Consider the following 15,175-nt stretch of genomic DNA (forward strand, 5'->3'; position numbering starts at 1 on the left):
TCTCTTCATTAGCCCAGTTGGTGCAGAAAAGTAGGATGTTAAACCTCATTTCATTTCTCTTGTTGTTTTGACGGGACAAGACATATCAAAGTGAAGTATGCATTAAAGATCCCTTAGTTGTTGAAATTTACAATTAGTCGTTGAAAGATAGAATCTGTTGATCTGAAAAGGATCTGAAATACAAAAACGTTTTTACATCATCCAGTTGGGCAGCATTTAATATATTTTAATTTGTCTTTCAGGGGCCCGTGGATGACGTTCTTCAGTGGTCAGTGTGTTCAATCGGGGAGCGAAGATCCCAAAGTAGACGGTAACAAATTTTATAATCTCATCCAACATCTGTCACCTCTTTATATACATTCATTTACACAAACATTATGCAAGAGCTAAATCTACCTATTTCTTTGGGGATCACGTGGCTAAGTGGGTAAGACGCTGCCTCGCTAGCCTGGAGGTCGTGTGTTCGATCCCTGCATTGGCCGAGAAAGTTTATCCAGATTTTCCAGCGTGGTTTCCCCTTGTCAGTGATACAGGATGGAGGGCCTGACAAGGACAGCTCTAGTCGTTTGTAGGGACGGAAAACTGAGGCCCCATGTACAAATTGGCGTGCACGTAAATGATCCTTGGCAGTTGGAATTCGATATAAGAGTAGGCCGTAGCGCCGCTGCCCGGGCAAAATTTCCCTCATTGCACACTGTATGGCGTATGCTTGTCTTCATTAGCCCAGTTTAGGAGCAAAACAGTAGGATGGTAAACCCCATTTTATTTCATTTTATTTACCTATTTCTTTAGGTCTGAAATGTTATAGAAATTATTAATTAGACATGTATTAACAAAACAAGGCCATAATCAACTCTCGATGCCATCATATGATTAAATCCAAAAATGGATAATGAAGACTATGTTTTTTTTATCGTACCGACTTTATTAATGATGATCGAGGCTACACCTAAAATTCAGTCGCAAATATCTCTGGGCTAGCGAGTCAGCGTCTTACCCTCTTAGCCACCCTGGCTCCAAACTTAAAATATAACCAATTCACATGTCCCCTTGTAACATCCTAAACCAATTAGGATGTTGTCATGTACCACTCATGTCTCTCCAAACAATCACTGAGGTTTAAAATATAACCAAACCAGACATTTCAAAAATTATTTGATGAAATATATTATAATGAGTTTTGTTGTGTTTGCAATTCCAGGAACACCCCAGACATTTTCTGAGTTCTCTGTTAAGACTCGTTATTTAAGATTTTATATTCTGGACAATCATGGCGGCAAGTCGATATGTTTTCAAGGGCTACAACTCTATGGTGTTGATTGTCGTGTTATAGAAACATTTTATAAACTTGGTTTTGCTCAGTACTCTGATACTTTTATAAATAAGGTGAGTGTTGTTGTCATTCTGACAAAATTCTTGAATAACATGAACTGAATTGTGCTTCCTGTATCATTGATGTCATCGGCCCATTCTTATTGACTCTTGTACTTAGTAGCACTAACCTGGAAATCTAGGCTGTCCAATCTCATGGGTTTTCTCTGGGTTCTCAGGTTTCCTCCCACTGCTATAGACCCTGATGCGCAAGTGAATTATTGAAATAAAGTTGAATCAAGTGTTAGTCCCCAAAAGATCTAGTTTGTGTCAAGTGGATGTTAAACCCTCTCTCTCTCTCTCTCTCTCTCTCTCTCTCTCTGGAAATCTAGGTAAGTACTGCAGGCTCAGGGCCTGGTAATGAAAAGCATCTAATCCTACTGATGGTACTGAATTAACAACCTGTTAAAAGATCCCTGACAGTTGAAAACGAAATTAGGGTGTGTCTGGGTAGTGCTGTGTGGGCAAAATTATAAAATGTTATAATTACAGAGTTAAAATAATTATAGTAAAATATTTTAATTACAGGGTTATAAGTCTGTCTCCATTTGGTTTTTTATAATAATTAGAGTAAAATGTTATAATTACAGAGTTAAAATAATTATAGTAAAATATTTTAATTACAGGGTTATAATAATTATAGTAAAATGTTAGAATTAACAATGGAAGACATAAGAGAAGTTATACATGAAGAAATGGATAATTTATGTCTGTATGCAACTATACAAGAATTTAGGCAAAAAGGTATGTTTCATATTTTTTAAGTTTCCATTTTTATTTTGATGTAGCAGGGTTGCCGTTTCAACATTGTGTTCATCGGATATTTTTATTGACTTGCCCTCTGTTCACAAAGAATTCTCAGACTTAAGTTAAGAATTTACTCAACTTTCAATCGCTGTTTCTGAGAAATATCTTGGTTCCAGAAACACAAAACTTTGCACATAGTTTCTTATTGATGTATTTGATATATTAAAACAACAAAAGTTTTATAAAGGGCTATATTTTAGTTAAAATAAAACAAACAAATTTGAGTTGATTCTTAACTTAAGCCTGAGAATGCTTTGTGAACTCGGGCCTGGTTGGTACAGAAAAGTAGAACCCCATTCATTTTACTTCTTTTCATTTCAGAATATAAAGTAAATAAAATTAGTTGGTTACGAGAACCAGCGTTAAGTGGTGTTACCAATCAACCACTTCCAGCGTTCAGTGTAAAGTGTGATCCTATGGCATCTAGTCAAGTTTGTGTCAAGGTCATTGGTATGTTCTGTCAGTAATCCCTTCTTTCTTCAAATTTTATACAACCCAATGAAAATAGAGTTGTCACCCCTTGTCAGTTTCTAATGTCCACATTTCTCTCTTCTTATTTTATACATCCCCATTTTAGCACTTCCATCGTATAATCTCTCCCCACCCCACCCCCACCCCCACCCCTAATTATAGCACTTCTACCTTATAATTCCCATTTTAGCACTTCCATCGTATAATCTCTCCCCCCCACCCCCCCTAATTACAGCACTTCTACCTTATAATTCCCATTTTAGCACTTCCATCGTATGATCTCTCCCCCCCACCCCCCCTAATTACAGCACTTCTACCTTATAATTCCCATTTTAGCACTTCCATCGTATAATCTCTCCCCCCCACCCCCCCTAATTACAGCACTTCTACCTTATAATTCCCCCCCACCCCCCATGCCCCAATTACAGCACTTCTATCTTATAATGCCTCCCCCCCCCCCAATTATAGTAGTTCTATCTTATAATCTCTCCCCCCCCCCCCTTAATTACAGCACTTCTACCTTATAATTCCCATTTTAGCACTTCCATCGTATAATCTCTCCCCCCCACCCCCCCTAATTACAGCACTTCTACCTTATAATTCCCCCCCACCCCCCATGCCCCAATTACAGCACTTCTATCTTATAATGCCTCCCTCCCCCCCCAATTATAGTAGTTCTATCTTATAATCTCTCCCCCCCCCCCTTAATTACAGCACTTCTACCTTATAATTCCCATTTTAGCACTTCCATCGTATAATCTCTCCCCCACCCCCCCACCCCCCCTAATTACAGCACTTCTACCTTATAATTACCCCCCACCCCCCATGCCCCAATTACAGCACTTCTATCTTATAATGCCTCCCTCCCCCCCCAATTATAGTAGTTCTATCTTATAATCTCTCCACACTCCCCAATTAATGTACTTCTATCTTATAATCGCCCCCCCCCAAATTACAGCACTTCTATCTTATATTTACCCCCCCCCCCCTAAATTACAACACTTTTTCTTCTACTTTTATCCAATGAACCTCTTTACAACACTTCTTTCTTATAATTATATAATATTTCCTCACGTTATCAAGCTATGTTTTCTATAAGTATTGCTATTTACCCTGAAATTTTTTACATACCCATTACAGCATTTTTCTCTGGTGGGTATGGCACTGCCTAACGTACACATGTATGATAAACCAGTAATTGTTATCCATATAAATGTGTTTTGTTATTGCCCATCAATTACTAAAATACCACTTAAACATGCATTATGCAAGAACTAAATCTGCCTGTTTATTATCGTAGCAACAGTAGAAATGATAATTGAGTCTAGCCTATAATTGTATCGTTAATATCTAGAGTTAAGTAATTTGACTGAAATTTTCAGCATATTCTCTTTTCATTATCTATTTTTTAACTAGTATAACGAGAACTGTCATCTCTTTATCTAATCTTACCTAATGCCCCTTTGAAGAATTTGAATATGTTATGAATATTTACCTGTAGGTGATGAGGTAATTAAAGGTGTAACTAGTGTAAATCTGGTTCCCAGTACACTTCACGAAGCTTCTGTAGCCATCTTTGATAATATCACCATAACCAAAGGTATTTTAATCTTGTTTTCTAAACCTGAAAATTCTATCACAGGGTAATGTGATTAGCTAATTTAAGATGCTTGGATATTTTTAATCTTCTTTGAATTATTTTATTTTGAAATGTTGTAGAATATAGTGAAACTGCCAGTATTCAACCCTACTTACGCAATTCATCTGCTTAGATTTTGGGTCATAGATCACATCCCAGACAGTTGGTTTTTGTAATAAGAGTACCGGTAGACCCCAGCAACGATGTCTGGGCAAACTATCCCTCATAATACTCTGCATGGCACATCCCGTCTTCATTTTGCGTGCTGTATCATAAAGTCTGTCATTGAGTCAACTGGTGTGGTTTCGATTCCCCGATTGTATGTGGCAAGGAGTAGGGTCGCCTGTCCAACCGTGTGGGTTTTCTCCGGGTCCCCCGGTTTACTCCCACTGCTAAAGACCCCTATGCACAAGCGATTTATTGAAATAAGATTGAACCATGTGTTAGTCCCGAAATAACCTATTTTGTGTTGAGTGGAGGTTAAACTCTCTCTCTCTCTCTCTCTCTCTCTCTCTCCATATCTCTATCTTTCTCTATATCTTTTGTCTATTAACTAATAATGATGTGTATTTTGTATTCTACAGCTGGGTCATGGCAGATATTAGTTTATAGTATAGAGAATACAGATATTCATATATTGGCACCTCAAGTTATTACTATTAGTAAGTACCAATCTGATTAGAATACAGATCTATATTTTGTTTTGTTTTTTTTATATACTTTCGATGGCCTACACTACATGAAGATCTGACCGGTTGTAGCGATAGGTCGCGTCAGAGGTCACACGAGCGGCTTTTGACCTATGACGTAAGACATTTGATTAACCAATCAGCATTGATGTTACTAGTGGATTACCCACTAGTGGATTAACAAACCGTTTCATTGGCTAATCTCTCACACCATTCAGAACATGTCAATGATAACAACTCTTCCAGATCCTAGTGTAGTAAAGACAAGTAAAACGAAATTTTGAACTTTAAAAAACGAAAGTACATAATTCTTCTATATTTACTTCTTTTTGATGAAGGGGGGTTGGATGGCTGAATGGTTAGTGTGCGCGCGCTGTATCATAAAGTCTGTCATTGAGTCGACTGGGGTGGTTTCGAATCCCCGGTTGTACGTGACAAGGAGTAGGGTCGCCTGTCCAACCTCGTGGGTTTTCTCTGGGTCCTCCGGTTTCCTCCCACCGCAAGCGAATTATGTAAATAAAATTAAACCATATGTTAGTCCCGAAATGACCTAGTTTGTGTCGAGTGGACGTTAAACCCCATTTCTCTCTCTCTCTCTCTCTTTTTGATGGAGGGTGGCGCTGAATGGTTAAACAAGTGCACGTTTGATCATAAGGCCTGTTATTGAGTCAACTGGCATGGTTTCGATTCCCCGCTTCCACGGCTAGACTCCTACGCGCTAACAAATTATTGAAAGGAAATTGAACCATGTGTTAGTCCCAAAATGACCTAGTTTGTGTTGAGTGGAATTAAACCCCCTCTCTATCTCCCATTGATCTGAGTATTGGCCAAGAACGTTCCTCATGATTTTCCAGTGTGGTTTCTCCTTGTCAAGTTAATAGTGGTGCAGGACAGAAGGCCTTGCAAGTAACAGTATCTAGTCATACAATGGCAGGAAAAACCAAAGTCCCATGGATAGGTTTCCATGCACATAAATGAACGCTTGACAGTGGAATTCGAAATAAGAGCACACTGCCAGTTTTTCCTCTTTTGACAAGAATGCCACGCACAGCTTTCTGCAGATTTTGAAATAGGAATTTAAAATAGGAATTTAAATTGTGAATTTAAATAATATTTTGTTATAATGTAGATTTGAAATTTCGTGGTTTTCTTTTGTCAGAATCAGGAGGAAGACCTTCAAGTGAAATCGAGGCTCAATTTGATGAAATTCAACGAATGTTATTTGAGATGCAGGCATCCCTGAAATAGAAGAAAACAGAAGAAATTCCAGGGATATTATCATATTATTTATTATTAGAACCTTGTGCAATTGGTTGTAAGGCATGTAATTAATCAAGAATGGCAAATTGATAGCAAAATATTACATAGTGCTATTTAGTATTTATTGGGTTTTTCTGTATAAAAAGACAGGATTTTCATTATTCATTTTGTTCAGTTAGCATTGAAAATGCTTAGTTCAGTAATCTACCTATTGGTCAAACTGCATGCTGAAAAATTCTAATTTTTTAGTGAAATATTTTTTTGTTATAATTTGTTATAATTTCACTACATATGTTTATTATTAAAAACTATCATAAAATATAGTCATGTTATTCTAGAAATGCTTTTGATAACTGGGCCTTATTCACAACATTTTAAACTAAAATACCATGGGCCTTATTCACAACATTTTAAACTAAAATACCATGGGCCTTATTCACAACATCTTAAACTAAAATACCATGGGCCTTATTCACAACATCTTAAACTAAAATACCATGGGCCTTATTCACAACATCTTAAACTAAAATACCATGGGCCTTATTCACAACATTTTAAACTAAAATACATGGACCTTATTCACAACGTCTTAAACTAAAATGATTTAAAAATGACACCTTTTCATTGGATACAATTTTTACTAGGACTTTATTTCGCAGCCAATAAAAAATGCTGAATATAAAATGTTTTGGTTTGAATATTCGTTAATATGGCCCTTAGCAAATATACATTTTGCCATTAAACAAGCAGTATATATGCATGCATTAATATTAATAATTAATATAAGCTGTTGATGTACCCGACAAGCAAGTTGATTGAATTCTTAATGAACAAGTAATAATCAATTTAACTCATTGTAATTTAACTGAAAGTAGATTGATTTATGATAATAACATAGTGGCTGGTTCATTGTTTTACCAATCGGCTAGATTAAACATTTATCAGCAAACAGCGGATTAAGAACAGTGCTCTATGCATACTCTTATTGGATATTCTCAGTAAGGTGTACCAATACAGCTTTTAAATTTCCAATAGCATATATTATCATTATTCAGCACAAATTGGTTATTTATATCATAACTACTGACAGTTGTTAGCTTTTTCTTGAGACCTGGGAATAAAGCACCAGTCACAGACAATGTCAGGCATCAATTCAGACTTTGTCAGGCTCATTCCCTCTGGTACAGTCATTTTATCAGGTTCTTTCCCTGTTACAGTCATTTTATCAGGTTCTTTCCCTGTTACAGTCATTTTATCAGGTTCTTTCCCTGTTACAGTCATTTTATCAGGCTCTTTCCCTCTGGTACAGACATTTTATCAGGCTCTGATTTGTATTTTTTCTGGGTATTTGATATTTTATCAGGCTCTGATTTGTATTCCCTCTGGTACAGACATTTTATCAGGCACTGATTTGTATTTTTGTGGTGTATTTGATATTTTATCAGGTACTGATTTGTATTTTTGCGGTGTATTCGATAAATAAACACAAAAATATTATATGTAACAATATTACTATTTTAATTAAAGCAACGTTCCGTTGACGGTTCTGTCAACGTTATCAAGCAAATATTACGTGTGTCAGTTGCTAAATACTGCTCAAAGAAGGTATTTGATGTTATTAATACATGTAACGTACTAGTTCAGTAATTCCTGTTATTTTGTCAGGTATAGCTAAAACCGTTATTTCCATAATGCCCAATCTGATTTAAAAACAGATCCTATTTCGTTTCATTTTTTGTAGTTTAAAATTTTGTTTTACTAGTCTTTACTACACTAGGATCTAGAAGAGTTGTTATATAACCCGCGTTCTGGTTGAAGTAAGGGATTAGCCAATGAAATGGTCTGTTGCAGCGATGCATGGAACTGTGGGTATTCCACTAGAAACATCACCGCTGATTGGTTAATCAACGAAACGTAATATAGATCTGTATTTTAATCAGATTGCATAATGCCAGGCCCGTGTACTTTGTGAAAAATTTATTTTTAAAATATTGCAGCTTTTCCAATAAAACTTTGTTCCTCATGGCATTGCCAGTATTTTAAAATACCTCTTCCTGTTACTTGTAAATATGTCATGCCTTGTGTTTTGAACGGTTGTTGTTTTTTTTTTCTTTTTTAAGAAAGTGGCTTTATATAATTATCTATGCAAATTTTTATTTTTTTCTATTTATCTTTAGTGTTTATTGTATTTTCATTTGATTTTCCTACTTTTTGTCTTTTTTTTGATGACACTACAGATTTGCTTGTGGTATATTATGATAGCTTGTGGAACTTTCCATAAGTCAATTCTTTTACAGGAAGAAATGTTTTTTTTTTTAAATTAACATATTTCCAGCATTAATATCTAGCCAGCATTGTTAGAAATTCTGAAACAAAATGTTAAACCCATTCCTAACGAGGGTTGGGTGATCGATCATGCTTTAGATTGTAAGATCTCTCCATGAGTCATATGGTGTGGGTTCGATCCCAGGCCTGTTTAACGGTGTAGAGATTTCCGTTGGATCAACACCAGGATACTAATTATGCTTACTTTTTTTAGTTTAGATAATAAGGCCCCTAAGCTTGTACGTGACGAGGATTAGGATGGCCTGTTCAACCTCATGGGTTTTCTGTGGGTCATCAGGTTTCCAGTCACTAGAAAAGAACCTTATGCTCAAGCGAACTATTGAGATAATATTGTACCATATGTTAGTCCCAAATTGACCTGGTTTGTGTCAAGTGGACATTAAACCCCCTTTTTTCTCTCTTTCTTTCTCCATTCCATTCCACTTTCCATTCCAACCCAGATGCTTCATCAATGATGGTGAGAACATTCATTCATTATCATTTATTGTTTATTATCATTCCAGTTGTTAACCTTAGTACGATAGAGGGATGCAATCTCTGAATCGACTTTAATTATTTTTTCTTAAGTGCATTTTTAATTAAAACATTTTCTTTATCAATAATAATAATGTACATTTATGATTGCGCTCACTCCATCCATATTGCATGCTCTAAGTGCATGGAAGATAATAGCTAATCCTGATAAATAGTCTAAAGATTTTATTTATTCAAATAGATTTTCAACCTGAACATTTTCATTATTATAAAAGAGTGTGTTCAAAATACTTTCTTTATTTAAATACATATTTTCACTTAAACATTTTTATCTGGTCAGATTGTCTTCTTGTTTTAAACAGGAACTATGTAAGAGCTAAATCTGCCTATTGCGGGCCTTTATTTGGGTCTTAAATGTTATGTAAATTATTAATTAGACATTTATTAACATGACAAGAACCATATAATCAACTCTCGATGCCATCTGATGGCCCAGATTTTAAGTAGATTAGAACAGTTGGCCATTAAATGATTTAATTTAAGAATGGAGAAGCGAGGCTAAGATTTGAATGACCAGTACGGTTGTTACGATCAGTGCACTTGTCAAAACTACAACCATTGAGAACTTTGCTCAAAATAAAGTAATTTGAATGAAATTTTCAAAATATTCATTTTGCATTATCTATTTTTGAAATATTATAGCGAGAACGGCCAGCTCTTTATCTAAATCTTACATAATGTTAAGCCAAATGAACAGCCAAATGAAATGGGTTAATACATGGACGGCAGAAGCCAGGAACTTGATTTATGATAAGTTTTGCCCTCCCTAGAAACGGGATATCACTCTCTGTGGAAACGATCGGCAGAAACAATGAACTTGTTGATTTATGATAAATTTTGTTCTCCCTAGAAAAGGGATATCACCGTTGGTGGAAATGGACGCTAAGCCCTAAGTAGGAATTAATGAAATGGGTTAATAAATGGAGGGGAGCAAAAAGGGATCTTGTTGATTTATGTATAGTTTATATTAAAGATACATTATGGGAGATTCGGTAACGAGTTGGCAGTTCTCACTATAATAGTTTAAAACTAAATAATGTAAAGGCAATTTGCTGAAAATTTCACTCAAATTGATCCACAATGAACCGAGAACTAAGCGACTGAAATTTCCCCATAGCCTCGGTCATCATTACTAAAGTCAGTACAATAAACAACATAGTCTCGATTATCCATTTAATCGTTAAATCGAGAAGGAAAGTTATGCAGTAAATCGGCTCACAATCCACTAAAGATCGCAGGCTAGCGCTGCCATCTAGAGTTGATTATGTCCTGGATAAGTTAATTAATGTATAATTAATAATTTAGATAACATTTCAGGCCTAAAGAAAGATCTGCAATAGACAGATTTAGCTCTTGTATAATGCATGTTTAATTCTAGGAGATTATATCCCTGTATATTGACAATAGTTATTTTCAATCTGATTAAAATTCAGGGCCCTGTTTATTGAAATCTTAACTAAAGATAAAATCCAAATTTTAATAGATACTTCAATTTTGATTGGCTAAGCACTAAAATTAATCTAATATTATCCAATCAAATTACTAAAATTTGGATTTTATCTTAGTTAAAATTTCGTGAAACAGGCCCCAGATCTATTATTTTGTTTCATTTTTTTTTTATACTTTGGACAGCGTCCACTACATAATATCTCACCAGTTGTAGTGGCAAGTCACCTCAGAGTCATACAAGTGACTTTCAATTAACCAGTCAGATTCTCTGTTTCAATAGTCCCGAAATGACCTAGTTTGTGTCGAGTGGACTTTAAACCCCATTTCTCTCTCTCTCTCTCTGTTTCAATTGAATATTCAGAAACACAACTTTTGCTTTGTTTTTAACAGATCCTGGTGTAGTGAACACAAGTAAAACGAAACAAAATAGGATCTGTGTTTAATCTGATTGTAGTTGTTTTATATCGTCGGTGAAGTGTCAAAAGGGTGTATCTCTGGAAATTAGTCAAGTACCCTTTTTTGCATTTTTAAAATCTCCCAATTAATATGCACATTTCTGTCTAAGCTGTGTATCTCTAGGTATCATGTGTCTAAATGTTGTATCTTGATTTGTGGAAATTTTGAAATGCAAATGGTTCTATTTCTTAATCTTTAGAAATTCTTAGATACACCCTTTTTACACTTCACCGATGATATATTTTTCTTTCTAGAGTTGTGTGTTTTTTTGATTGTTTATATTTTTTCATTCCCTATATACCAATACATACCCCTGTTTATATTTTTTCATTCCCTATATACCAATATATACCCCCTGCTAAATTTGTAATTGTTTTTCCATGCCAGTTGTTATAGTTTATTGCTCTATCTAGTTATTGAATGCCGCTAAAATGTTATTAAAATATTACGTTACTATCAGAGGACTTGGTGATCTCGTCTATTCTAGTGTTTCAATGACATTTAGTATTTGAACTGAAAATACACAGGACACAATTCCATTGACAACAATTACTGGTTTGTTATTACTGGACGATGTTTCCACTAGGCTTCTCTTCTAATCACAAGGAGTAGGGTTGCCTGTCCAACCTCGCTTGATAGTGTCCATATTTTAAGTTGTTTAATGATAGATATAGCCCTCGTGCTGAAAACGCACTCGTGCAATATCAATATATTACTTAATGTCTGGCACTCAAGCATTAAACTATGTGTAATTGTACTATATAGACTTGTGTCCTGTTAGATTCTAGTGTATATATTGTTTTCTATATATACAATATACTGTCCTGTATTCCTGGGGCCGTATTCACTAAAATGTTTTAAATAAACAGTTTAAGAATGCAGCTTTTTAATTGGCCAAGAACTAAAATTTGTTCTATGCTTTTAATTTTTAGCCAATGAGCTATCAGTATTCTTAAAATATTTAAGTTTAAGTCTTTGTGAATAGGGACCCTGGGGACTTATTCCTGAAAACCTAAACTAAAATATTTTAAGAATGATGCCTGTTGATTGGCTGAAAGCGAAGATATGGCTAGATATGAAAAATCTATATTCTTGAAATATTTTTTTTTATTTTAATTTAAGCGTTCATGAATAAGGCCCCTTTGTTTTTGTGTTTCCTCGGTTGTCTTGTAAATTTTTATGGCAATTCAATTGACTAGATCTCTTTGGTTTGGGTAAATAACGAATTTGAAGTATAGTTTTATTTATATTTGATTGGTTGATTTGCATCTATAGGTATCCATTTCTAATTAAAATTTTAGGTCCAATTGACTAGATCTCTTTGGTTGGGGTTAACCACAGAAGTTTTGTTTTAATTGTCTTGCATCTATAAATATCTGTTAAAAATTTTGACCACAGACAGAGCTAATATTTTGTGCTTTTAGTATACTTTTATGAATTCTGCCTGTAGTTTGGTGTGGCTTGCAAACTAATAAATAAAATTAATGGCCAAAGGTGGGGGGGAGGGGGGAAAGGGGGCTAGCCCTGCCTTAATATGACACTGTTGACGGACTGCAATCTTTGACCAGCAGTCTTTTTTAATTCTACGGTATGGCATGTAAAATGTAAAAATGGCTTATTTTCCATGTGTTGATCCCGAAATGGATTAAGCTAATGCATTGTCTGTAGCATTTGTTATAAATGTGTCCTAAATTTAATATGGCCGAATAATATACAAATAATCAATTGCATTTTTACTTGATTATTTTATTTTCTTCAAATCAATTGAAAGTGTTTGTGGAGGGGAGGGTGGGGGTCAAAAAAGTCTATCTTGCTTGTCAGATAAGCTTTTTGTCATGATATTTATGTCTATATGAGCTTTCTTTTTATTATAATTTTTATATTCTGTCATTCTTTTTATGTATTTCGTTAATTCATACTCACAATTATATTTTTAACCATGTCGATCTTGCCTGCTATATTTTCATTTTATTTGTATTTCTGTCCACATTTATATGCTTTTTTTTGTATTTCATTTATTTATACTCATGAATTAATTAATTTATACTCATGAATTAATTAATTTATCCTCATGAACTAATTAATTTTTACTCATGAGCTTATTAATTTATACTCATAAGCTTATTAATTTTTACTCATGAACTAATTAATTTATACTCATGAGCTAATTAATTTATTCTCATGGGCTAATTAATTTATACTCATGAGCTAATTAATTTATAATAATGAGCTAATTAATTTATACTCATGGGCTAATTAATTTTTACTCATGAGCTTATTAATTTATACTCATGAGCTAATTAATTTTTTACTCATGAACTAATTAATTTATACTCATGAACTAATTAATTTATACTCGTGGGCTAATTAATTTATACTCATGAGCTAATTAATTTATATCCATGAGCTAATTAATCTATACTCATAGATGAATTAATTTATACTTGTGAACTTTTTTTTTTAAAAAATAATTTTATTCAGGACATCTGAATGGGATTGAGGAACAGACTTAGCCCATGTAAAACCTCTCTCCTGAAATAATTAATTTCTAATAACTTAAATTGCAATGGTGTTTGGACATTCATCTAATGTGGTAATTTGTCTTTCCAAATCTTTGTCTTTATGTAACTTATAATTTGTTTATTTTAAAATCGTTATGCGTATTGTCCGCTTACGCCAGTTAAATGTATGCTAGATTGTCCTTTAATCGAAAGATGGCATGGTCCTAGAAAAACCATTGGGGATTTTCAGGTTCGACAAGGAACAGTTTAAGCAAAACTAAGTTTGCCCGATCACTCACCATAGTTTAGCAGTATTTCAGATCATTGTTCTATAGGGTCATCTGTCCATCATTGTTCTATAGGGTCATCTGTCCATCATTGAGGGTTTTCTCCAGGGTTCTTCCTAATGCTAAAGACCCCTATGCTCAAGCAATTTATTGAAATAAAATTTAATCATGTGTTAGTCCCGAAATGACCTAGTTTGTATCAAGTGGACGTTAAACCTCATTTCTCTCTATATATTTATACAATTTCACCTCAAGTACAACTTCAGTAATTGAATATATTAAACCATGCTTCCAGAATCTCAATCATTCCAATCATTTAGCAGGTGTCGATATATATATAAATATGTTAGTCCTGATTAAAATCAGTCGAAATTATCTCCCCTTTGGCCACAACAAATAGCAGCAATTGTGATGCTTTAGATTTTACGGTCTGACATCGAGTCAAATAGGCTTGATCTAATTCTTAAGGCCAACTCAAGATTTCGTCATGGTTGCTGAGATGTAAATAAGGTTAGGGCCTATGATTGTTGGTGAGATTGTAGGTTAGGGTAAGTGCTAGCCATGTTTACATATTGTGACCTTTGACCAAGCTTGAAGTTGGCCTTATGAAATAAATCAAACCAGTCCAATAGTGTGGTTTCGATCCTACCTGTATCAAAATGTGCTCAATTTTGTTCAGTTCAGAACAAATTTTTTATACAGGTGGGCTCAACGCCACACTATTTTGTTCAGAACTTTGTCTGCGATATCACCCAAGGTGGAAGCAGATGTAAAACCCTACGAACAATCTGATTAAAACACAGATCCTATTTCGTTTCGTTTTTTATAGTTCAAAATTTCATTTTACTTGTCTTTACTACACCAGGAACGGAAGAGTTGTTATTTTACCGACTTTTTGGTTGAAGTGATAAGCCAATGAAAAGGTCTGTTACGACGACTTCTTGGCGTGCCATGCACGGAACTGTGGGTAAACCACTAGAAACGTCAACGCTGATTGATTAATCAAAGCCACTTGTACGACCCCTGACACAACCTTCCACTACAACCGGTCAGATCTTCATATAGTGTAGGCCATCGAAAATATAAAAAAACCGAAACGAAATATAGATCTGTATTTTGATAAGATTGCTGTACGAATTAACAAAATGTTCAGAACACTATTTCTTGTATTCAAAGTGAGGACAATGTAGACTGGACTCCTGGAGAGATATAGATGCTTAAAATGTCTAAAATGGGTTTTTCCACTTTGTTACTATTTATAATGTAAATAAGTTGTAATCTTGCTTCATATAGAAACTTGTTATTATTTCACTTGTTTATTGTATAATTTCTGACCAATAAAATACTTTTATCCTTTTCAATTTT

General features: G+C 34.5%; 1 protein-coding gene across 1 annotated transcript in view; it reads left to right on the forward strand.

Moving 5' to 3' along the window:
* The window catches only part of LOC126827534 (uncharacterized), a 34,885-nt gene extending 19,719 nt beyond the window's left edge, over nucleotides 1–15,166 (forward strand). Inside the window, exons 14-20 of the mRNA XM_050556988.2 lie at nucleotides 243–310; nucleotides 1,202–1,386; nucleotides 1,998–2,115; nucleotides 2,500–2,628; nucleotides 4,151–4,249; nucleotides 4,873–4,950; nucleotides 6,137–15,166. Coding sequence (XP_050412945.2) covers nucleotides 243–310; nucleotides 1,202–1,386; nucleotides 1,998–2,115; nucleotides 2,500–2,628; nucleotides 4,151–4,249; nucleotides 4,873–4,950; nucleotides 6,137–6,225 — 766 coding nt within the window. The 3' untranslated portion in view covers nucleotides 6,226–15,166. The remainder of the gene's footprint in view (nucleotides 1–242; nucleotides 311–1,201; nucleotides 1,387–1,997; nucleotides 2,116–2,499; nucleotides 2,629–4,150; nucleotides 4,250–4,872; nucleotides 4,951–6,136) is intronic.
* Nucleotides 15,167–15,175: the final 9 nt, after the last annotated feature.

This window comes from Patella vulgata, chromosome 7 (assembly GCF_932274485.2).
Source record: "Patella vulgata chromosome 7, xgPatVulg1.2, whole genome shotgun sequence".
Taxonomy (NCBI): Eukaryota; Metazoa; Mollusca; class Gastropoda; family Patellidae; genus Patella; species Patella vulgata.